This window comes from Schistocerca serialis, chromosome 4 (assembly GCF_023864345.2).
Source record: "Schistocerca serialis cubense isolate TAMUIC-IGC-003099 chromosome 4, iqSchSeri2.2, whole genome shotgun sequence".
NCBI classification, from domain to species: domain Eukaryota; kingdom Metazoa; phylum Arthropoda; class Insecta; order Orthoptera; family Acrididae; genus Schistocerca; species Schistocerca serialis.
The window spans coordinates 224,133,541-224,158,326 of NC_064641.1; the positions used below are offsets into that span (position 1 = coordinate 224,133,541).

General features: G+C 42.2%; 1 protein-coding gene across 5 annotated transcripts in view; it reads right to left on the reverse strand.

The window, feature by feature from the left end:
- LOC126473334 (leucine-rich repeat flightless-interacting protein 2) overlaps nucleotides 1-24,786 on the reverse strand; it is a 217,200-nt gene that overhangs the window by 71,037 nt on the left and 121,377 nt on the right. For 3 of the 5 annotated variants that reach the window (XM_050100323.1, XM_050100324.1, XM_050100325.1), the window contains one exon: nucleotides 1,061-1,187. In XM_050100323.1, coding sequence (XP_049956280.1) covers nucleotides 1,061-1,187 — 127 coding nt within the window. Of the gene's footprint in view, nucleotides 1-1,060; nucleotides 1,188-3,363; nucleotides 4,269-24,786 lie in introns of all 5 variants that reach the window. The other 2 variants (XM_050100320.1, XM_050100322.1) reach the window with 1 other exon arrangement.

Here is a 24,786-nt window from a genome sequence, read left to right on the forward strand (position 1 = left end):
TGTGACAAGAAGGGGGGGAATTTGTTGGCTCCCAGTTCCCCCATCCTGTCAACCCTGACACTACACATAAACAGTTAACACTGTTGCAGCCCGTGTGTGTGTGTGTGTGTGTGTGTGTGTGTGTGTGTGTGTGTGTGTGTGTGTGTGTGTGTGTGTAAAACCGTAAATGTGACAGGATCATAAAGCTGAAGTATGGTGAACTTAGTTCAACATACTATTCTCAAAGCTGTGTTATAAGTTAGTATTGTCAAACAATTAATGAAGGCTATGCAGCAGTCATATAGTTGACTGTGCTGAATCTCAGGTGACAATTGACTGTTCATCTAGCTGCAACAATGGGACAATGAAGACCAGTGGGACAACGAAGACTTTTGGTATAACTTCTGCAATCACAGTTAATTTCTGACTAATTATAGTGATTCCAGATGTGTGTTATTTATATCTGAGTTCCAGTAGGCCAGAGGTTACTCCTTGCAACCACAAAAAAGATTACACTGCTAACATTATCAAGTTGGTATCTCATTGCCACATTCTTATCCTTTGAATTCTACACTGGAAATTCTACATCTATAGGAATTTAGAATTTTCACATTCTGTATTGTTTTGAAATATCCCTACCTACCACAAAGTTTATAACAGATAAATCAGACATATATTTCAATCTCACGGCTATCAGTGCAACATTACTTTAGAAACACAGCCAGCATAAACATTTCATAGTATATAACAATTTAGCAAAATTAAAATTATTTTGAAGAAACGTCTTCAAAAATCACAAAACTGGTATGTATTTACTGAATGTCCTTACAGTATTATGGATGTAATCCAAAGAAATAGTGTGTCTAAAAGTGTGTGTCCATTTCCACAAGTAACTGTTTAGTTGTTCAGTTTCAACACTAACTTAATGATGACATAAGCAATAAAAACATGTAAATTAATTTATGACAGCTGAATTAACAATTTCTGACTTATACTAATCAAGGAGAACAATCAGTATGGATTCTTTAGGTATTTCAAAAGCAGGAAAGCAAAGCACACTTTATAAGAGTTACCCACTTACCCGTGTACATATCGTAGACTTTGTCAGCATTTTCTTCAAGTTCCTTCTGCTGTCGTTCAAGCTCCCGCATGCGGATCTCACGGGCCTCTGCTCTTGCTTGCCTCCGTGCAGCAAGGCGTGCCTCTGCCTGTAACAAACAAAAGGACATGATCAATAGTGAGCATGCATTTAAGTTCTCCTGTCAGTGTTAGTTCAGTCCATATTCTGTTAAACCTGCAATGAAAGACAGAATCCAAATCAAACTCAATTACTTTTACAATGTGACTTTACTGAAACACTTTGCCAAAAAATGTACTTTTTGATATTTTTGGATGTTGCTTTTATATTAATTACTTGTTGAATTCCAGTGTCTCCTTGGCAAAAATTTTCGACAATACTTCTCACCATAATTCTGGAGACAAGTCACTATACACTTATGTACCTTAAATTGTGTTAATACTACAATTAATTAACATCTGATTTCAGAAACAAGCTATTATAATCTGTCTTTGGTGACTGTGTAAAATATCCAGTTATCAAGCAAGGCATTAAAAAGTACTTCTTCATTCATGAAAAACTATTAACCACCAACAGATGTGATAGATGTAAAATATACTCAAGTCAGTTAATAATTAAACATTACAAAAGTGAATATCAGTCTGACAACTTCTAATAGAACAAATCTGGATGTGATGATTATACAATCACAACTGATGAGCAGTCTCTTGTGTACTTTTATACTTCATTTGACAGCAGTTCTGCTACTAAACTTCCTATAAGTACAGAGTGAGTGACTAACACCACAATCCTCTAATAGCATTATACACTGAAACATTTTAGAAATTCTTATATGATGCACAACACAACTTTCATTACAATGTAACAGAGCATATGCTGAAAATAATGACCTGGATAAAAAATTACTTGATAACAGTTACTAAGCTTACAGGTGGTGCAGAAACAGAAGTAGTTTTATGAACTTGCATCCACATGAAGGCAAAAGTTATATTGAAATTGCTCTAATTATAGCAGCAGTACGTGATCAGTAACAACAGTTTTGTTTGGGGTCCCAAAGCCACAGAGACAAACAAACAAAGTGCACGGAAATAAATAAAAATGCTTTAAATTCTTCATCACTTAATTCCAAAGCCCAAATCATGACACTAAAATAAAAGAGCACATGGAATTTTCTATGTTCAATGCTTACTTTAAATCCTGCTGAAAGATAGTGTGTAGCACTTAGTAAATTTTAGCTTACTCAAGGTCCCAAGCTAGCTAGAGCCCAGCCAAGAGAACAGATAGACAGAGAGGAGGGGAGTGGGGATGCGGAGGAGCCGGAGGGGCAGAGAAAATAAGAGAGGCAGCCCTGCTGCATACATTCTGACCAACTTGGCAGCAAAACCAGACTGAACTCTAAAGTTAGGTGATAGGCCCCCTCCACGCTATTTGTAGTGAATGTTGTCCTCTGCTCTCAGTGCATTCTACACATCATATAGTATAGTCAGGAACTGCAGTGCACAAGCAACTACAAAGAATAATGTTTTCACACATACAGGACAGCTGCACTACTACATGAAGGTTTGGCAGTGAATCACAGTGCTTATCATAATCACTGCATGTAAATTATGTCTGTGACTAACATTAGTAAAAACTTTACCTCTGCACAATATTTAACTGCCATTATTTACAATTCCTTAACTAGACGAATTGTCAAGGTCATAACTTGGGTGGCTACTGCTCATCTGCCTATGAAGTATTTTATGGTAATCTAAGATATATCCTTTATTGATTTGTGTGAGCATATGTGACACATGTTAATAGTTTATTTCTTCCCCCTCCCAATAAAGCATCCACATTAAATGTAATATCAGTGATAAAAGAGTCCTGAGAACTTCAAAAGCTCACAGAGCAGTTAACTCATTTGCACATCACATCATTAGTTGCATTACAGTATTAAATGCCTTTTTCTAGCGGACTGCATGGATGTAATTACTGTAATTAACATTCTGTCTTGTTTGAAAGCTAATTAAAATCCTGCCTTGTTTGAAAGCCACGGGGATAGTCACCAAAATGGAAAGGATACGTAAATGTTCGGGACAAAGGAATGTCAGTAACTTTAAAATCATTATTCAGGTCTTTACCTCGTAAGTACCATACAACACACACATTTCATGGACCGTAATGTAGCAACATATAAACAATTAAAATAGGAATATGCCCATGTTATAAGAGAATCTGAACAACCAATTTGGATAACATTATGATATGTCTTTACCTAATGAAGTACTGGTCAGTATATATATAAGAACAGTGTTTGTACCTACTTGATTGTTACTCTTGCCAAGGAAGTCCATGACCCCATCTTCCTCACCACTCTCCTCTGTTACAGTGCTTCCCTTTGTAGTAGACTGGTTTTCCTCTGTCCTTATAGAATCCTTTTCCCCAACAACTTGTAACTGTGTTACTTGTGGTAAATCCTTAACAAGTGTGCAATCCATACTGAGTTGGTGTTTTTTCTCATCACCATTACCACAGCATTCACTAATAACCTCATCAATTACGTCTTTAACATTTTCTGACTGTTCTTCAGAGTTCCCTTTCAGACTACGTTCATTTGATGTTTCTACTCCCTCTTCCACTAACATACCTTGCTGATCTTGTATGCACCTATTCTCATCACATTCTTGAGATCTTTCACTCATTGTACTGCTCTCACTGCCATTTGAAGTACTATCTTCAGCACTGAATTCTGAGTCAGCAACATTTTTAGAGTTGTTGTTATGTTGGCTGTATTGTTGTATATCACATTTAGTGTTCACAGATTTAACTTCTGAAACTGTCACATTATCAATATTATCTATACTATGAAATGAATCAAATGCATCTTGAAACTGATCGGCTTCACTGTCTACAGGCGATACAGGCTCATTCCATACATGAACCGGACTTTTATCTATGTCACCCATATCACTATCATCATCTTTATCTTCATTTGGTGATAAATCTATCTGGCCGTTAGCTTTAATAGCACTATCAGCCGTAACAGAACCGTCAGTATTTTTCGTACTGTCCGCCGCACCCTCACATTTTTGCACGTCTTCCATTTTACATTCATAAGGACTATCACTAATTGAGGTTTCTCGACTGCCTGCGCCTTCACCTGACATTTTCTTGCTCAGCTGTTGGTGCTACCCAGGTATCACGTAACTTTTTCACATTTTGTGCAACGCTGAAAAATTCAGTTATTAATGAGAAAGCTACGACAAAATAAGTGGTGGAAATAAAAACAAATCTGGGCAATCACGGTGGAATGGTGCTGGCGAGGTACGCTCCATTTCCTAAATCAACGTATTAATCCTATTACTCTCGATGAGAGTTCCAGTACAAACGATATTCCCCTTCTATTTACAAGCATATCTTAGAAAGAATCTCGCCTTATGGAACAACAGATATAATAGAACAGAAAGACTGCTACTGCTGACGTGACATTTTTCTCGCGTCGCTGTGGCGGATGGAGGTGTAACCGCACACCGAGATATGGACCCAATTTGGTGTCGCGTAAATAAGAAAATGGAGTTCTTGTACTGCAGACTCAACGACACGATCGTGAAAGAGGCGCGAAAGGCACTAACTCCACTCCACACAATTCGCGTATACAGTATCAGCCGAGGTGTACGTCTATTTGCGTAGTTTTATAAATCGCCTACAATTGCTCCTACATGAAATCGTTCTGCAATGTGAAACCTCAACATGATTACGTTTCTCCTGCGCAAGGAAAGATGACACGCGAAAATATTTATCCTTAGCTTCCATTCAAGAGATTTTATGCAACACGTTTTCAGGACGTGGACATATGTTCTTTAGAGAGCATCTTCACGTTGTAGGTTCATAATACACACATCGCCCTTTAATTTAGTTCAGTCGAAGTTTTTTCCGGTGTCTACGTAGCTTTCGCACATGCCTAATTAACGGCCCTTTGCATTTTCTCGACAATGGTACCACTTTACGTGTAACTACCATTTTCCGGCCCAGTATACGTATTTCTGCTACAGTTTTAGGACATTTATGCAAACCTTGGCATTATTCAACAATACGTCGTATGATGCGTTTGCTCACACTTTCGTTGGTGATGATACTACTACTACTACTACTACTACTACTACTAGTCTACTCATTCGGTTGTAGTTTTACATATCGGTTGAATTATTCATTCGTCCTTTTACGTGAAACCAGCTTATGGGAGCAACCGAATGAAAAAAATATCGATTCAGTCGATTGCAGCTTTATATATCGGTTGGACTACTACTAGTCTTTTGAGTAAAAACCGGTCTGTGGCAGCAACCGAATGAAAAGTCGACGCAGACGACTCGTTCGATTCTGAGCGGAAACATTCGCTGGTTATGCCATTGTTGAATCATTACTGTTGACTGCATTCTGTTATCGCCTTTCCGATATTTCCTTTTCTTGAGTGTCAATGAGTGGCTGTTCACTTTCCCGTCCATGTTTATAAATAGGCGTTTAAGAAGAGTAGACTTAGCGTCTGGATCAGAATGCCTAAACGCTCAGTGGTGCGGGAATGGGAGATATATGACTGGATAAAAAGTGATTAAGATAAATTCAACGTGATTTGCAGTATCTGAAAGAATGATTCATGTTATGGGACCGTATTAACTATAGCCTAACAAGTTCAAAGAAAACTAATAAATATATATCCCAAAAAATACTTGCGATACGTGACAGTACATTCTTAAAAAAATAAACAAGTGATTAAGTCACCAAACAATAAAAAAATTATCTGATATTCCTTCTGTTCCCATCACCTCAACATTTACCGAAATACCGGTCAAGGGTGCAAACCAGCGGGAAGAGAGAGACAAGTTCAATAAATTTAAATAAAAAAGTTACTAATCATCTATTCAAACATAAATTTGTAATTTAGCGCTTGTTATTAACATCACGACCCGTCCTCACAGCTTGTGTTAATCTTTTACTGCACAGGTTTCATCAGATTCCGATACATACTTGCCATTCAGTCTATCTAGGAATACGTTACACTCCAGTCCGAAGGACGTAAGGCTCCCAATAAGAGACCACTCGCCTTCGCAACCTACAAGTATTAAAAAAATGTACCTTAGTGGTGCAGCGTTCGATACGGGAGTATCTGGTTCCAGTTCTGGCATAAGCAAGGATTTCAATCGTCGGTATAATAGAAACATCTGGGAGGGTAAATGGTGACAAAAACTGGGAAACTTGAACTTTAAAACGTACAGTCGTCGAAGTGGTCACAAACTAAGCACTACCAAGTTTGGACTTTCATGGTAGAGGAATTCGGACGTGGATAGCTTTACGGAACCATTATGCCTTTAAGTTTATGTTATAGTGAAAAACCACTGCGAAGTAAGCCTGGGTGGTTGAATAAAAAGTCGAACTCAGCTCCTCCCGGATAGCAGACAGCGTCTTAACCACTGCGGCATGTCACTTTGTAGAGGTGACGATGTACACGGTAACTGAGTGTAATGTCCCGTCGACGGCGAGGCCATTGGAGACAGAGCACAAGGTCGGATTAGGGGAGGAAATCGATCATGTCTTTTAAGAGGAACTAACTAGGCATCTGACTTACGCAATTTAGTGGAATCACGCCAAAATGTTCAAATGTGTGTGAAACCTTATGGGACTTAACTGCTAAGGTCATCAGTCCCTAAATTATTCTAAGGACAAACACACACATCCACGCCCGAGGGAGGACTCGAACCTCCGCCGAGACCAGCTGCACAGTCCATGACTGCAGCGCCCTAGACCGCTCGGCTAATCTCGCGCGACAATCACGCCAAACCTAACACAGTTTGGTAACGTACCGTTTCTGATCATCAGACTGTGTGCTATCGGCCTGTGTTACATCTCAAACTGTCTTAAGGAATGAGGGTGTGTGTGAGAGATTGCATCAGAGATTTGACAGTCCCTAGGGGCTACAAGAAAGTACCCAGATATTGCAGCTTAGGACGTAACAACGAAAAAATTCCAGTCGGATGACGGAACACCAAGATATTTTATTGCAACTTTCATGTTGGCTGACAAAACCATACGCGTCATTTTTTTTTAATTATGCTATTGCGATATGGTACCCAGCATGTTATTTATTATACAAAATACATGTTAAAATGCTTTCTATTTCTGGGAAAGAAACAGTATGCACAACATGGGACAAGGAAATCTTTATGAAAGAAATTTCAGTTACACAACAAATAATTGTAGACAAAATGTAGATGGAAATGCAACGATTGACCATCAAAGCTTATCTTAAAACAGTCCATGTCCCTTTTTATTTATGCTAGCCTTTGATTAAATTATTTAGTAAGCACAGTCGTGTATAAGTTGTTACTTTTTATTTGTGGATGACCGGTTTCAATCTACTCTAGAGATCATCAGATACACATTTGTTGGCGTTAGTAGGAAATTAGGAATCCCTGGCGTGGAGCAGGCCCGTCCGTGCTGGAGTTGAGAACACTTCAGTGAGGTTGTAACCGTTCACATTCAAATCCCTGAAAATCGAAAACTGATTCTCCGAAACTAGTAGCACGTAATAAAATTCATTGTAGCACATGTGCAATATTATTTACTGTAACTAATAACTGCCATGGACATGTCACAAATGGATCGCTTTAATTGGGCCTCGCCACGAGATCGGAAGCTCCTGCTCATGCCAGCTCACAGAAGCCTTTCACTGCCCAGGAAACGCCAGTCTCTCATTACAACAGCGGATCAAGGCAGGTTGGTGCTGGGAGAACGGAAAGTTAGCCAACGAAAGAGAAACTAAAGAAAGACGTGACGAAACAGCCAACCTGCGACGCATGAACATTTTTTTTTAACAATGGTGCAATTTGTAGTGTCAATCGGGCGTCTGTCCGTCTGGTGTATAATAGGGAACGGTGAAAGATCCGTGCTTTAGTTCAAAAACTGGCTTATAGGGTGGTTGTAACTCGACTTTCGCTACTCGATGCTGCCCCTGTAGAACAATGAAACTTTGTGGAAACATTTGTACGGACATGTGAAAGACAAATAACAAGTAAACCACTGAAAGAAACACATCTTAATTTCAACTTGACAGGGTAACGTTTGTTAACTGCGTCCTATGTTTACAACCGTTATCAATGTGACGACTATCTGCATCAAAGAAAGACTGAAACCGCACTAGAGACACCATTTCGCAATTGTTCGCAGCACTTTTCAAACGGTGTATCATTGACTGTTCAGCTGTCGTGACACAGTTCATGCACTGTTCGAAGATCGCACGTTGCGTCCAGGCTTTCTGAGCCATGGCTGCAGTAGCTTCTTTAACAATTTGTGGCGCAAGTGGCCATCGGCCTCTCCCAGGAGAAATTCCCAAATCGACAGTTAATTCGAACTTCCAAATCGTGTTCTTCCATCCCGTTGTGTATAGGCGACGTCTCCCTATTCCTTTACTACAGCGATACTAGTGAAGAGCAGCAGTACTATTGCTGTTGTTTTGATACATAAAGTAAAAATAAAAAACAGCTTTCCGAATGCTGCCCTGCTCACGTTGTCTAGACCCCATACTCTACAACTGCAGTGCACAGTGATGCTTGTGTTTCAGCCCTTCGTCGCCGTATCACTACCGGTGCCTAAGGCAAATTTTGCAGCGCCCAATCTGATCATCATTCCTATGAAGTTTGGTACTCATACGGCAAGCAGTTTTCCGTCTACTCTGGCTCAAGTAACGAAAGATTAATTACAACCTCCCTGTGTTTTTCAATTTCAGCTTTGCAGTACAAGTCCGAAAGGTTTACAAAATCCACAGTTGCTATAAGCCTTCACTGACCTCAAAAATTTCTCCCCGCGACAACAGTCTTTATCTAAAGGAATACGTTGCCAGAGATCGCCAAATACGATAAATAGCGTGGATATTACAATTTTTTTTCTACAATACTTATTTTTATGGGAAAGGGCACCGTCTAGCTGATGATGCATAAGACTTCCGTAATATTTTTCAATCACAGTTTTACCTTTGCACGGTAATCAAAGAGTAGAACTTATTTTGCAACGTAGCGAATACTGGCGTCTACCTTTCCGGCAGATGACAGCGATTTCATCACTATTAGTTTCTTGTTCATCTGCGTGCACACAATATTCTGTTTAGTGTTTCGCTTCTGGTCTAACACAAACACAGCAAGCTTACTTTTACAAGAGCGTTGATGGCGGCCTCCATATGGATCACAACAGAGTTTATCGGTCTCCAGAAAGATCATAATACGCGAGGATAAAACATATCTTTAAATTCAACAATACTGTCTGCTATATAGATGTATAGTTTTGTGTGCGTTTATTCGTTATTCATCATCGGTTGCACGCAGGGCATGTGTAACATGTGCAACTGCTCGGAGAAGCACAATTTTGAGGGCGACAAATTGTTGTCATCGAAAAATTATTTTTTATGTGTAATTTTAACGTACATTGCATCACCGTTTAGCCATTCGATAATGTATCGGCAAATATTTCTACCTGCGATTAAACTCTTATTTTACTTGTCCACCTGAATAACGTCTTCCGTGTACTAGCGCATTAATCTCATAGGTTACGGTACAAGATAGCTCTCCAAGTAATCGCGTAGCCTATTAGATGTCGCGTTTGCGTGTTGTTCAGTTCTTCAACCATTTATGGTTATTTAGCGTCATAAGCAACACAACACTGTTCCACGTGCTTCTCAGCTTAAAATTAAGGTATGTAATTCGAGTGCTAACGGGTCACAGTGAAGTTGGTTCTACTGTATTTGATAAAATCAAAGTATGATTAGTCTAGCTTCCAACACTGTACATCATAGTTTTTTTCCCCCTTCATTTCACGGTGGTGGTTTCGTCAGACGATCTAGATTAGGTAGTGTCTAATATCAAAAGAAAGCTGAAAAAAAGACAGAGGTATATTAAACTTTTACAGAAAATACCGCAACTTGACTCATATTTTAGCGGTAAAAGTAAAAAATGAACCATGTTTATCTGAATATTCAGGTGAAACTGGGCTCAAAACAGTAACAATTAACAGTGTAGCTGTGGAAGTGTAGGCGAAATTAGTGTTCTAAACGGTAAACAGAATGCAGAAATTGTAACTTTCGGAGTTCCGGAAAGATGTCAAGAATCTACACGCTCTAAGACAGATGATTTTCCTATTACCAGTAATCAGACATTTTATTGGGAAAACACTGGTCATACATTGGATTATTTGTTAAAAATTGTATTAATCAAAACAAAAAGGCTAATTTCTCTAAATCCTCGCATTTACGTGAAGAAGTTATTAAAATGTACTGATTTTCTTTTTATTTTTACCATATACTATGTCCAGCTTTGATGTTTCTGTGATGATTTTTTTCAGTAAAAGGAGCTATTCGAACTGTAATATTTATTTTATTATTTTTGAATACTTAACTTGCACATGCGCTTTGAAAATTGAAGTTAACGATGACGCAGCTTCGTTGTTCATAGTCCATAACAGCGTAGCAATACTGAAGTTTAGGAAGGGGGCCCTAAAATAAAGTACTGGCGTCACACACCCCAAGTACGGCACAGGTTGTACGAGGGATATTCATAGTTTTAATCACGACCTCGAAAAAGTAGTTACGTAATATTTTTCCTTTGAGGTACATTTCAGCAGTCCTACCAGTACCACAGCGCGCCGATGGATGAACAACAACAAAATGGTGGTGGCCACCTTCACTTGATCAATGGGCGGCGCTATTTTGTTTTGGCTCGTCTAGTGGCATGCTATGGTACTGTGGCGAGGACAAGTACTTATCTATTTTTTCGATGTGATAATTACAACATTAGGAGCACCTCTCGCTCTCTCGGTCCGTGCCCTGTGCCCTGGCACGAGGAGAATAGGGCAGGGCTGCCGCCAGGAATCTGCCGGCGCCACGGGCGTGCAGCGGGGCAGGTATTTACAACGGCGCGGCCGGTGACGCAATGCCGCGTCCTCACGGCGTGACGACACGCAGCCCGCCGCGAGGCTGCCGCGCCCCGCCGGCGACGCGTTCTGCGTTCTCGGGAAACACGGACGGAGCCAGAGCGGAGACTTCCAGCGGCCTCGTCAGTTCCTATGGCTGCCACCACACATTTGTAGAAAAATGTACCGCCTTCTCAAAACAGGTACTCGAAGTGCCACTCACGTCTAAGCTGGTTCGCACAGGCGATCTCATCGCCCAAGATACAGGGCGGCACAGTTCAAAGAAAGCCGCCTTCCATTTGAATGCGAATGCAATATTTCGACTTCTGAAAAAACGAACTACGACAATGGGAGGTTTTATGCAATAATCGAGTGTCAGCATTCTTCTGTCAGCACTTCAGTTTACTTCATCAGCAAAGTTTGTCGTTTCTCTTTGCGGTCTGAAAAATGACATTCTCGATAGAAGAAACAATTGAAATGGTGGAAGTGTAGGTCAAAACAGGTTCGAGTAACGAAACTCGCGAAATTTTCGGGGTCAAGTTCAAATGGTTCTGAGCACTATGGGACTTAACTTCTAAGGTCATCAGTTCCCTAGAACTTAGAACTACTTAAACCTAACTAACCTAAGGACATCACACACATCCATGCCCGAGGCAGGATTCGAAACTGCGACCGTAGCGGTCGCGCGGTTCCAGACTGTAGCACCTAGAACCGCTCGGCCACCCAGGCCGGCTCGGCGTCAAGTGTCCGGATAGAAGACTACCAGCAAAGGGAGCAATACAGGGTCTGTATATCAATTGGCGCAGTTACTGATCTGTGCAAAATCTAAAACGACAGAGAATTCCTTCAGTTCGCACACCAGACGTAATTGCAGGCATTCGCCGAAGAATTATTCAGAGCCCAAAGAAGTCTACGCTTAAATTGGCCCAAACAGGCGCGTGTAAGTAGGAGGAGTTGCCAGCGGATACTGAGAAGCGTTAATTTGAAGTCTTATCGTGTGACGGTTGTGCAGCAATGACGGGAGGATGACAGAAACGTGTAGATTACTGCACGTGGCTTTTGAATAACATCAACGATGGTCTGTTAGAAAAAGAAAATGTTCAAATGTGTCTCAAATCTTATGGGACTTAACTGCTAAGGTCATCAGTCCCTAAGCTTACGGCCGGCCGAGGTGGCCGAGCGGTTCTAGGCGCTATAGTCTGGAACCGCGCTACCGCTACGTTCGCAGGTTCGAATCCTGCCTCGGGCATGGATGTGTGTGATGTCTCTAGGTTAGTTAGGTTTAAGTAGTTCTAAGTTCTAGGGGACTGATGACCTTAGAAGTTAAGTCCCATAGTGCTCAGAACCATTTGAACCATTTTTTGAACCTAAGCTTACACACTACTTAAGCTAAATTATCCTAAGGACAAACACACACATCCATGCCCGAGGGAGGACTCGAACCTCCGCCAGGATCAGGTCTGTTAGACTCTTTCCATTACATCGCAAGTGATGAAGCATGATTTCATCTTTCCGTTATGTGGATTCACAGAACCAAGATACTGGGCAACGAAGAACCCTAAGATTGAATGACAGCAATCACTCCATGACGAAAAAATCGGAATTTGACGAAAAAATCGGAATTTGACGAAAAAATCGGAATTTGGTGTAATGGGACCGATATTTTGTCACAATAGTCTCAATACGGTTGCACATATGGAAATATTTAATAAACTGCGCCACCCTGTACTTTACGACAAGCATTAACAGAAATACTGCGCTGACGAAGTCTTTCTGTGTTGTCCAAATTGTGATGAAGTTGCCGCCTTTGCTCCGGGTACCATTTACTGGCGTCATATGTGGCACTATTCTCTGTCATATGCTGTAGCGTCAGTTTATAATACCAACAGTGTTTCCGCAAACAATGACCCCACGAAATCCAGCTCGCTCCGTTCGTCCACGAGACTCAGGGGCAGTAGATACTGGGGACCAGGTCGATGCCGTGTTCCTTTACTTCGGCGATAGATACCGTTCCGTAAGTACGTACAGGAGCGTACGGATTATCGGACCAACTTCGTAACTGCATTGCAGAGGTCCTAGCAAATACAACATAGCATCCCATTTTTAACGAAGAGAAGTCTTCCCAAATATAATAAATTTTGAGCTTACCCCAAGGGATTACTGATCACAATACTGTATATGTAAATAGGCTAGTAGAGAACGTCAAAAGTTTCATGAGGTTCCAAAATGAATTTTCACTTTGCCGCAGGGAGCTTTGCCTTTCGCGGGCAAGTGTTCTACCAATTGAGCTAACGACCAAGGCTCACGACCGGAGTGCTGCTCCCGGACGTTACGCAGGATAAGGTCTGTGAAGTTTGGAACGTAGGAGATGAGATACCCGCGGAATTAGACCTGCAAGGACGGCTCGCGAGTCGCACTCCGGTAGGTCGGTTGGTTGAGCACTTATCCGCGTAAGGCATGGGTCCCGGGTTCGAGTCCCGGTCCGGCACACAGTTTTAATCTGCCAGGAAATTCAATGAGGCTGTTCGCGGATGATGCTGTTGTACACAGAGAAGTTTTAACGCTAGTAATTTGTAGCAAAATGTATAAAGACCCGCAGAGAATCGATGCTTTGTGCACGGATTGTCAAATGACCGTGAACACAAATGAATTTAACGTATTACACTTAAACGTGCGGACTCCCGCTATTGTATTATTACACGATTGCCGGTTAATCACTGGAAGGACATTTAATCTTTAGTTCGCGACCTCAGCTGTCTCTACGGCGTATTTTGTGGACCTTTCTCCAAGCACTCTTTCCTTCCGTCGATTGGGCTTAACATGTTGTCGCTTTTAACTTGTTTCTCTTATTAGTGTTCTAAGATTATGACATGGGCGCTTATAACCTCGGTTGTTTCTACGTCCTAAAATAAAACAAAGTAATCGCAACAAACTGAGATGGCAGCCTGCGATTCACTGGTAGAATCTTAGGTAGTGCAGCCCTCCCACTACAGACGTACGTTAGAAACCCCTCGCTAGACCAACAATGGGGCACTGCTCTTCAGTCTGGAACCCTTACCAGGTAGGATTGATGGAGGAAATATAGAAGATACAGAGAAGAGTAGCGCAGTTCGTCAATGGTTCGTTCAGTAAGCGTGAAAATGTGCAGTGGCAGGCACTAAACGAGAGGTTTACTGTTAAAATTCTAGGAGCTTAAGTTCCTAGATGACTCAGCCAATACAGGGTGTCCCAGAAATGTTGCGACAAACTTCAACGGGTTGTAGAGGTGTCTTGAGGAACAAATCGAGGATGGGAAATGTCATCAGAGCGCCGAAGCTACAGGCGCCGGTGCCTGCCACTGGGCCACCCATTCGGCAGCAAACGTGACTTTGTAACAGACCGCAGGCGGAACAACCCGCTACGTTGTTTATTATTCAGCAATCGTCACTGATTGCCATTATCGCCCGTGGAGAATATGGAGCTAACTGCTGTGTAGAAAGGCCGTGTCTCTTATGAATGCCATACTCTGTTGCCTACGATGCACTGCCTTAGGGCTGGTCTATTCTGTTGCTCAATACTGTGTCCCAGTGTGGCTCAATAGCACACATGTGAGAAAAACTGACGTGGAGATAAATGCAGCAACGAGGACAATAACAGGCTGCATCAAATCTACTCCTGTATACTGGTAACCACCTCTAAGCAACATTGCGCCACCAGACCTCCAAAGACAGAACGCCCTCTTCAACGAATACCAAAAATTACTTAAAATACCCTAGCTTCCAATGCACTCTGACGTTCCTGCACTCCGAATGAACCGATTAAAATCTAGGCAGCCATCTGTCCTACTGGCAGAACCGCTACAGGCGGCTACTTTCAGTATCAAGAAAAAGTGGGCAGAAATGTGGAACACTATTGCCCATGAAGAACACCAGACCCTCCAAAGACCTGACAAGACTAGCCGGCATGGAACTAACGCGATGTGCCTGCAAAACAATTAATCGAATACGCACAGGCCACAGCATCTGTGCTGAAAACCTCTACCGATGGGGAAGGGCTTCATCTTCTCAATGTGACTATGGAAATGAACACCAGAAGATCCACCACATTCTAATAAGCTGTAGATTTCTTTGAAGTGACAGAGTCAGCCCTTGAATGGATCGACAAATTAGACATTAATTTATAGACTTACTTTTTTAAATTATAAATTATGAAATAAATATATTTTTGTAAAACTATGTAATCCACAATTGCCAGTCGCTGTTCATATGTAATGCCATAAGCTAAATAAATAAATCTGTTGCCTCATTGGATGATGGTCTGGGACACCGGTTTCCATCCGCACTTGATTTTTCGGCCGAAACCCTCTAAAATCTCCAACGTGTTTCGGTATACAGAAGCGGTAGTCTCAGTCCACTTGATACGTTTTTTCATATACTGTCTACATCCCTAAGCGAATAACCCTGACTGCGACGCTGAATACTGAGGTTCGATTTCACATAACGCGAAAGACTTACTTTTGCGGAGAGGAATGGTGCGGCATGCACTTAGCATAGTGGGCGCAAATGTGGAGCTACCTGAATGAGAACTAGCGGCTCCGGTTTGAAAATACAGACATAAACGGCCGTGAAAGTGGACCTGCTTGCCACATTCCATCCCAAGCCCGCCCACCTCACAGATTAAATCCAAGTAAGGTCTCAGACAAATGGTCGAGAGAGCGGCTCGGTAGAAGTAAAATGAATACATCAACCACGCTCCATTTGAAGAGACTGGTGACAGAGCAATGTGAATCCATGAAATAAATGACTGTAGAGCTGCCTAAAACTGTGTGTACCGAACCAGAAGATTGAGGGAGTCCCACAGAAGTTCATTTGCATTATGATCCAGGAGTTTCGCGCCATGGATCTCAGGTTTCTCAAACATTGCCAGAAATTAAACAATTTCGTCGCTAACCTAGTGCTACTTCCACGAACTGCATCATATATTTTACTGCGCTAGGAGTACATAGAGGACCTTGGCAATTTTTATCCTGCAGGTTGATCTGCATTCTTCAATTAACAGAACAATGATTGGTGCTGTGACTGATTCCCAATGCTAACAAATGAAATATGATTCTACCAAGTTAACGAAATGTTACTATTATGCACGGATGCAATATCAACGTTAAATGGCTGGAAAACTTACATTATCCTAATACCTACGGTTGATGATACGTGACTGAGTAACTACGTGAATCATACTGTGGGCGCGCCGTCAGATCGATTCTGACGAGGCGGCTTATGCCGCACCCAACTATTGCTTATCTGCTGATGAAAGATATAAAGCTTGAACGAAAAGTTGAACGCCGTGTGGCGGATTTGTTTAATCAACACCATGATGTTACAGATACGTCAAATAAACTCAACTGGCAAGATTCCACGAAAGGTGCCGCATAAACTGGTACTGTTATACTTAGGTTTCCGCGAAACTACCATAAACTAATCGAGGCAGAGAACACAGTAGCACCACCGCCGTCCTTTTTTTCTTCCATTTTTCCGATTGCAGTATAAAAACGTTAAATAAAAAAACTAAATTAGGTTAACCGGTCGAGCATATCACTTCTCAAAATACATTCCCCTGCCTTATTACTGTGAAATTGTCTAGTTTTACTACACATTAAAAAGAGGACCTCACAATCCGAGGCACAAGGAAGTAATTGGTCACACTAAGTCAATTCTCAGAACTGTTCCGTGGTATTCATATGTTTCAAAAGCAGATTCTAAGATTCCGGAACATTTATCTACTTTGTGAAGAGGCTGATGTTTATTCGCGGACTGAATCTGTGAAATTCATTGTAGATTTTTGGTAGCTTACGTGTTCATCCTAGTAAATACTAGGCCCTACATATTCTCAGAGCTACACAACTCTACTCAACTAAATTTACACGTTTCGGAAATAAACCTAGTTCGCTAGGTACACAAGGGTAAATTTGTTTGTAGAGTCATTGCTCCGGCTAGGAAAAACACATACAATACTATTTTAACAGGTTGAATTAAAAAAAAATTGTTCAAATGGCTCTGAGCACTATAGGACTTAACTGCTGAGGTCATCAGTCCCCTAGAACTTAGAACTACTTAAACCTAACTAACCTAAGGACATCATACACATCCATGCCCGAGGCAGGATTCGAGCCTGCGACGGTAGCGGTCGCGCGGTTCCAGACTGTAGCGCCTAGAACCGCTCGGCCACCCCGGCCGGCGGTTGAATTCAAACCACCACGGTTGGGTTTGCGTTTATTTGATAAAACGTTTAAAAATAACACTCCCTTCTTCAAGTTTTAATTAATCACACATGATGTGGTATAAACAGCTGCTGGTTGAAGCTTCAATGTCATTTACGATAATCTGTAGTGAAATTTGCTTCAACGGTATTCACCATTTCTGCAGGGGCGTATCTACGCGTTAATTATAAATAATGCCTGTAAGCTGTGCTATGTCTACATTAGACATAAGAAATAGTCGTAATAAAGCACAAACTGAGCAAATGCCTACTCTGTCAGCATTTATTTTCCAATGAAGACAACCCTTATGCATGAGTCAAGAAAAGAAGAAAGGAGCAGGAATGCTTTCCATACAGTTTAATAGTTCAAAAAGGTGCTAAGATAACGTTCCCAACACCGTAAAGCTGTCGTAAATAATGATTGCGAAGTGTTTGTTACAAAGACTTCTCGCCAGATACACTTACGTCCATTCTCTCTACAAAGCAAAAATGGTGAATCATTGAACAAGGCTCATGATATAGATAGTGCAGAGCAAACAGACGTATTTGCGCAACGGACGGTCGTCGTCATGGTGCAGACACAATTGGTTAATTGTAAGCATACACTTGCAAGATATTATGAACAGCTGCTGTAGATATGAGTCTGGTTGCCAACTGTTTTACTTCGACGGACAGATGTTCAACGGTAGATTGTCGGTTGGCACGAATCGTCGACGTTAACCTCCAACATTAACGGATCATGGAAGTTCCACACTACACGACCGTTAGCCACAATAATTCCAGTTGGCAACCCAAGATACACTTTCGCTAGCGAGTCATGCGAATTGTTCACACGCTTGCTGCTTCAGAGACGAGTCGATGGTTACCGTGTTCCAAATTCATAATTTTTCCGTTTCCGATTGGAAACATTTTAACGGAGACCAAGCCTAGTTCCTATAACATTCAATGGCGCGCAGTTTTTCTCCTCCTCATCCCTCTACGCCCCCGAATACCCCCCCCCCCACACACACACACAATGGGGGTGGGAGGGAGAGAGAGAGAGAGAGAGAGACCACTCTGTATCCAACTGCGCACAGCGGCCGACAGGCGAACGAAACCTCACCTTTACGAGTCGTAAAATAACGAACAATAAAAATGAGGAATGGATTGAAGGTCAACATTGTGTAGTTGCCTGCAGTTATGTCTGGTGGCTTTCACAGTGAACGTAGCTTTCAACGTTAGTCTATACAACCTGGTGGTGAATCACCTACCGCACTTCGGTAACGCCTTTCCGCGCATCAGTGACGGTCAAGGGCATACGTAAGTCAAACCCCGATGTGTCACTGAGATATCAGTTTCCATTGAATCATCTAAACTTAGGATTTCAGCACTTCCAATCCAAGCAAACAAAAATCCTAATACTCTTCTTTGCCAACGTGCAAGGTCAATTATTCCTCCATCTCCCTATAATCCCGGAAGTACCACATGTATAAGAAGAATGCAGACCGATCTATGTCTTTTTACCTCATTCCACTCCATTTCTGCTAAGGAAACTGAAAACATAAAACAGGCTTTCGTCCGTTTGATCATCACCTCATCGCTTTAGAATCCTCTGTTCCTCGCAGTTTCTTCTGCTGCACCATGTTGATCCTCCCCCCCCCCCCCCCCCTCCCGTTTTCCCTCTCCCATTCTCGCACGGCGCGTGGGAAGAATGATTCTCGTTAAGCCTCTACCATAACCTGTTAGCAGTTCAAAGATTCGGGCGAAACTCAGTACCAAACCTAATTGCGCTGTGGAACGAGAAAAGCAGGATTCAAATTTCTATCCTGTGATCCACATTTTGATATCTTTGATTTCCCTAAATCGCTTAAGGCAAATGCTGGGACGTTCATACGAAAGAACAGGTCAATTTCCTTCTCTGCTATCTAAACGGGAACTTTTACTCCGTTTCTAATGACCTACTCGTCGAGGGCACGTTAGACCCTAATCCTTCTTCCTTTCCAGTGTCTAATTTAGTACCATATTCTATATCCGCTACACCACGCCGTAGCTCAGGGATGTGGATAATAGAACAAGTGAGAACGCTGCAGTCCAGGCATTGCCACTGAAATTACACTTATTAGACTGAAAACCGTTAAGTTCAGATAAAAGTATTTCTCGCTTGTGTATGTCAACAGGACACGCTAGTATCAGATGATCATTACCATTCGTGGCCAATAATATTACGGAGGAGCCCAGGTGTATAAGTTTCCACATTTGCACTTGCCAGCATTCAATAATTCATTTATCTCGCCGACGCTTTCTCAAAGTTTATTCTCCGTGCACAAAGCATCGTATCCTTTCTTCCGGTATGCTTATGAGGCAGTTTCCTCACATTCAGTCGCCCGCCTTCTAATATACACTCTGCACATTCTCATTTTTTCATCCGTGGTTCAAGTTTATCAATTACCTTCAAGTAGACAGAATTTAAGTAAAGTACGGCCACACTGAATTCAGCTACCCATTTTCTAACATGCGGAATGGAGAAGACGGATTCCTCTAAAACTTCGCCATATTTGCACGAACTGCGACCAAATGCCCACAGCAAAGAATTTCATGACAGCATGACATTCCAGCTTACCAATTTGAACACCCCCAAATACGATACCTTAAGAAGGACATATGAACAATAATACTCCACCTATCTAAATAACACCTGAGTTACGTTATTACGCAAGGCATGCCACCATAAGGAAAACAAAACCTGTGAAGAAAGAATTATCACCTTGTCCCCATAACATGACTAGAACCCAGCACCAGAAGTAAAAAAATATATACTAAAATTAGAAGTGCGTGTCCGTCAGCGAGCATTACATAAAGCGAAGAACAAGATCAGGAAGAACTGGAAGCTAGCGTATTTGCAATATGCCTAAAGTCGATGCAAGGCGCGCTATCGATGTTGATCTGATTTTTAGTCCGAAGACTGGTTTGTTGCAGCTCTGTGCACTCGTCAATTTGTACCGTCATCTTCATCCCTGCAAAACTACTGCAACCTAAATCCATTTGAAAATGCTCATTGTATTTAAGCCTTTGTCTCTATCTACAGCTCTTCCTCCTCACACTTGACTATTACGTAAGTGACGAACCTTGATGTCTCAGAATATGGCCTATCACTCTATCCCTTCTTTTAATCAAGTTAGCATTAACTTATTTTTCTCCCCGATTCCATTCAGTACCTCCTCAATATTTATTCTATCTATCCATTTAAACTTAAGCTTTCTTCCATAGCACCACGCCTCAAAAGCGAATATTCTCTTCTTGGCAAAATGGTTCAAATGGCTCTGAGCGCTATGGGACTTAACATCTGAGGTCATCAGTCCCCTAGAACTTAGAACTACTTAAACCTAACTAACCTAAGGACATCACACACATCCATGCCCCAGGTAGGATTCGAACCTGCGACCGTAGCGGTCGCGCGGTTCCAGACTGTAGCGCATAGAAGCGCTCGGCCACCCTGGCCGGCTCCTCTTCTTGTTTGACATCTTCTCTCCTTCGGGCATCGTCAGTTATTTTGCTCCCCCAAATGCCAAAACCCATCTACTATCTTCAGTGTCTCAGCATCACCCCACTTATAAGTGGCGATAGAGTTTGCGTTCGAAGGTCGCGCAACCAGAACCGGCGTGCCAATCAGGCAAAATCGCCGCAAGTTCTGAGGCGATCTTTCCACCGAAGCACCAGGCTGAAGATACCCGTTTCGTGATACATCAAGTCTTGCTGCCTGTAGACGTTCGTAACTGCCTGCTGCACACTCTCGTCCGACGGCTGTCGTCGACCTTTCAAGGCCTTTTTTGAAGGGACCGAATACGTTATAGTCGCATGGGAAGAGTTCAGGACTGTAGGACAGATGCTAAGTGTCGCCCATTTGAGTTGGCGTAAACTTCTGCGTTATATTTACTATATGGGAACGTGTGTTATCATGAAACAGCAGAACCCCTTGGCGCACCATTCCGTAGCGGTGGTTTTCGACAGACGTGCTGCCCCATACATATTCTTCATCCTCCGATTGATGTCTGCCGGTGTTTGATATTCGGAAGCCAAGAAAAGAATAACAGCACGTTGGTCCTGTTTGCACGCATTTGATAATAACGTCGCCATAATTCACGTTTCCCCATTTACCGCAAGCACGTCGAAAAGACACGAGTGTCACATTAATTCTCTGCCTATATGTCGGTGCTTATATCCCCGAATCGTGCTCGCACTACGTTGCACATAGGCTGCAGAAAAGTGCTCCTACGTGCACTAATTAATCGCACCCTAACAATACGGCAACATTTCATTATTCTAGTTTTATATTTCTTGATGTTGACATTATAAACTATTTTCGAGACGCTATCCATTCCGTTCCAAGTCCTTTGCCGTCTATGATGGAACTGAACTTCAATTCCTTCTCCAAATTTCAAATTTCTCATTTTTTCTCTCTCTTTACTGCTTGCTCGATTTACAGACTGAATAACTTCCGGGATAAGTTACAAACCTGTCTCACTCCCTTGTCAACCATTGTTTCCGTTTCGTGTTCTTCGACTCTTATTACTGTAATCTTGTGTACAAGTTGTTACTAACCTTTCGCTCCCTGCGTTTGATCCCTGTTACCTTCAAAACTTCAGGGTATAGTCCTGGAAACAAGATGCATCCTAATTCGATGCTAGACGTCCTGAACTCTGCTCTAAGCATCTTGAGCCCGGGGGCAAAAGCTAGCTTCAACTTCCGCCCTTGCTGCATGGCGAATCTGATTTTGCGCCACCCTACCGATCAGTACAGAGACCCGAGAGAGCTGCGCAAGCGAGCATCCGGAAGCAAAGATCCACCAGGCGATAAACAAAAACCCGGACGCTGCCGCATGGCGCCTCCTGCGCGTGTTAATGGCCGGCAATTACGTGCCATCACCGCAGAGTCCCACGCGGGAGCCTTCCCACATTGGGGCAGAGGACTTGTAGGCACATGTCGTCACTGGGCTGCAGTCGCTCTCTTGGCACTGACATCAGAGGGCACGCCGCTCGCGCCGAAAATTGACCGCTGCTGTGCACATCGTCAACGTTGCTGGAAACGATTAGGCATCTGCTATCAGTGTCTGGCGTTCGCAAACTATATGATAATAATGCGATTATCAAGTATCGGACGATTTCATAAAGCAAAATTTTCAATAAAAATTAACACAAATACATTATTTTACACCACATCAAGCAGAGATGTTCTAATTTACGAAGCTGACATTGCAGTGCATACGATATCTATGAGTGGAAGGTAATAGGTACAAGCTTTATTATTATTATTATTATTATTATTATTATTATTATTATTCTGCTCCATGGGCTGACAGCAGATTCATTAATGACATGCCTTAAACTCGCCGTATTCTTCTGCGTTGCGCTGTGCTGGTTCATCTACTCGTAGTGATTTCAGAGCATTTAGTTTTAAGTGACCTATTGTCCGTATACGTCAACGAAGAAATGGGGGGGGGGGAGATTAGTTTTAATTACTCTCCTTGTTTTTTAAAGCTGTGTAGATGGTTCGCAGTACACAACTGCGGTAATGGTGATAGTGACTCAGACAAAACCTAAACTGAAAGACTGACGTATTTTGGCTCAACAACCCTCCGTTTTTGAGAAACCCACTCCCAAATTTCAAGACGCGCAATTAATTCAAAATTGACGGGATCGACAGAAACTGAAAATTTAACGTTTTTGATCTTCGTATATCGGATCTGCTAACGCATGTTTTCCTATAAATCGAGGAAAAAACTGCAACGACTGCTCCTTACGTACCCATTTACCGGCGTGTATCTTATGGATAAATAAGGTGCAATCGTTACAATCTTTTTCCTCCATTTGTAGGGAAATTTGCGTTTGCGGATCCCATATACGATGATGAAAAATGCTAAATTTTCAATTATCTATTGATCCCGTCAATTCTGTGTCGACTGCGCCTCATGAAATTTAGGGATGGCTTTCTCGAAAACGGAGGGGGTATTAACCCAAAATATGTTACCTCTTCCAGCTTATGTTGTACGCAAGCGACCTGTCACGAGTGAGCCGAATCGGTTGGCTGTGCCTGAGGCCTACTGCTTGTTAGAGAAAGAAAAATTTTCGAGTCGATAAATCGCTTAAAAGTGTCTGCAACGAAGGACCAGTGGGTACGCCATCCCCTTCGAAAACGGACAGGAACATTGAGACAGTTGAGCGAATGATTTGTAATTATTTTTGTGGCAGAACTGAGTCAAGCTTCTGCACGAAAGTGAATGCTGACAGTGTTTTGGGGTATGAAATGTCCACTGCTGATGCTACTAAAAGTTATATAATGAATAGTGACAGCTACTGTGACCTACTGCAAGGTGTGAAACCCAGAGTCAAACTCAAGAGGAGAGGGAAGGAAGCTTTGAGAAGGTGCGATTTTGCTTCAGCATGATGCCCGCCGTCATACAGCTGCAAAACAATCCAATACATTCAAAATCTTGGTTTCGAACTTCTGGAACACCCAGCGTCTAGTCTGGTCTACCTCCAATCGATTTTCACCCTTTGGGTGTGATGAAGGAGATCCTGCGTGAATCCAAATACTCATCGGATGACGACGTTGTGGAGACGGCACAGCAGTGGATGTGCGTGATGCCATAAAAACTTCTTCCAGGACGGAATTGCGAAGCTTGCGAAGAGAGAAACCAAGTGCGTAGACATCGAGATATTGAGTAATGATGATGTTTGCTATGTAGTATCCCCAACAAAAAATTTCGTTTTAAAAAATCGCCTGAACTTTTTAACAACCCCGTGTAGCATTGAAGGCATAGGTTACTGTCGTTACTGATGAGAAACATGGAAACGTTGCCCACTGGAAGTGTCTGCATGTACTTAAACTCGCCAAGTAACGTCGTTACACTTCTCGTCGAAGTCTACTTAATAGGCGATTTGGACGTCGTATCTCAATTACGACGTTAGCTGAATGTGACATCAGTATCAATGACACGTTTCCACTCTTTAATGGACTATTCTTTGCGAGGAGCATTAGAGGCAAGTTATAGTCGTGTGCCAGACTGGGAATCCAATCCGGAACCTTGGCCACGATCGTCTGTGATGTGTGTTAGAGTTTCCGTTTGCCTCACAATTTTAACATCGCGCATTTTCTTCATGGTATGAATAGCTTTTATATAAGGTGCATGTTACATAGATGAGAATGACGCATTCTATAACTGTGTAAGAGCAAAACTGAATGGGTAGTGAGGTAGGGGGAAGGGGGAGAGAGAAATGTTACAGCTTAACGTCCCGTCGATGGCGAGTTACAATGGAGGGCTAGCTCCGATTGGGCAAGAATGGGAAAGGAAATCAGTCATGTCCTTTTCAAACGAATCATCCGACCATTTGTCTTAGGTGCCTGCGTGGCCTTACATGGCTTTGAACATCAGTCCTCCCGAAACCGAACCAGCTCGCTTAGTACAAGTAAAAGCAGATACTGTCAACAAAATGTCTGGTTCTTCCGGTTACATTAGTGGGGAGCGCCAAGTAACAACACAAACAGAGAAGAATTGTATGGAAGCGATTGCAGTGGACTGCAATCAAACT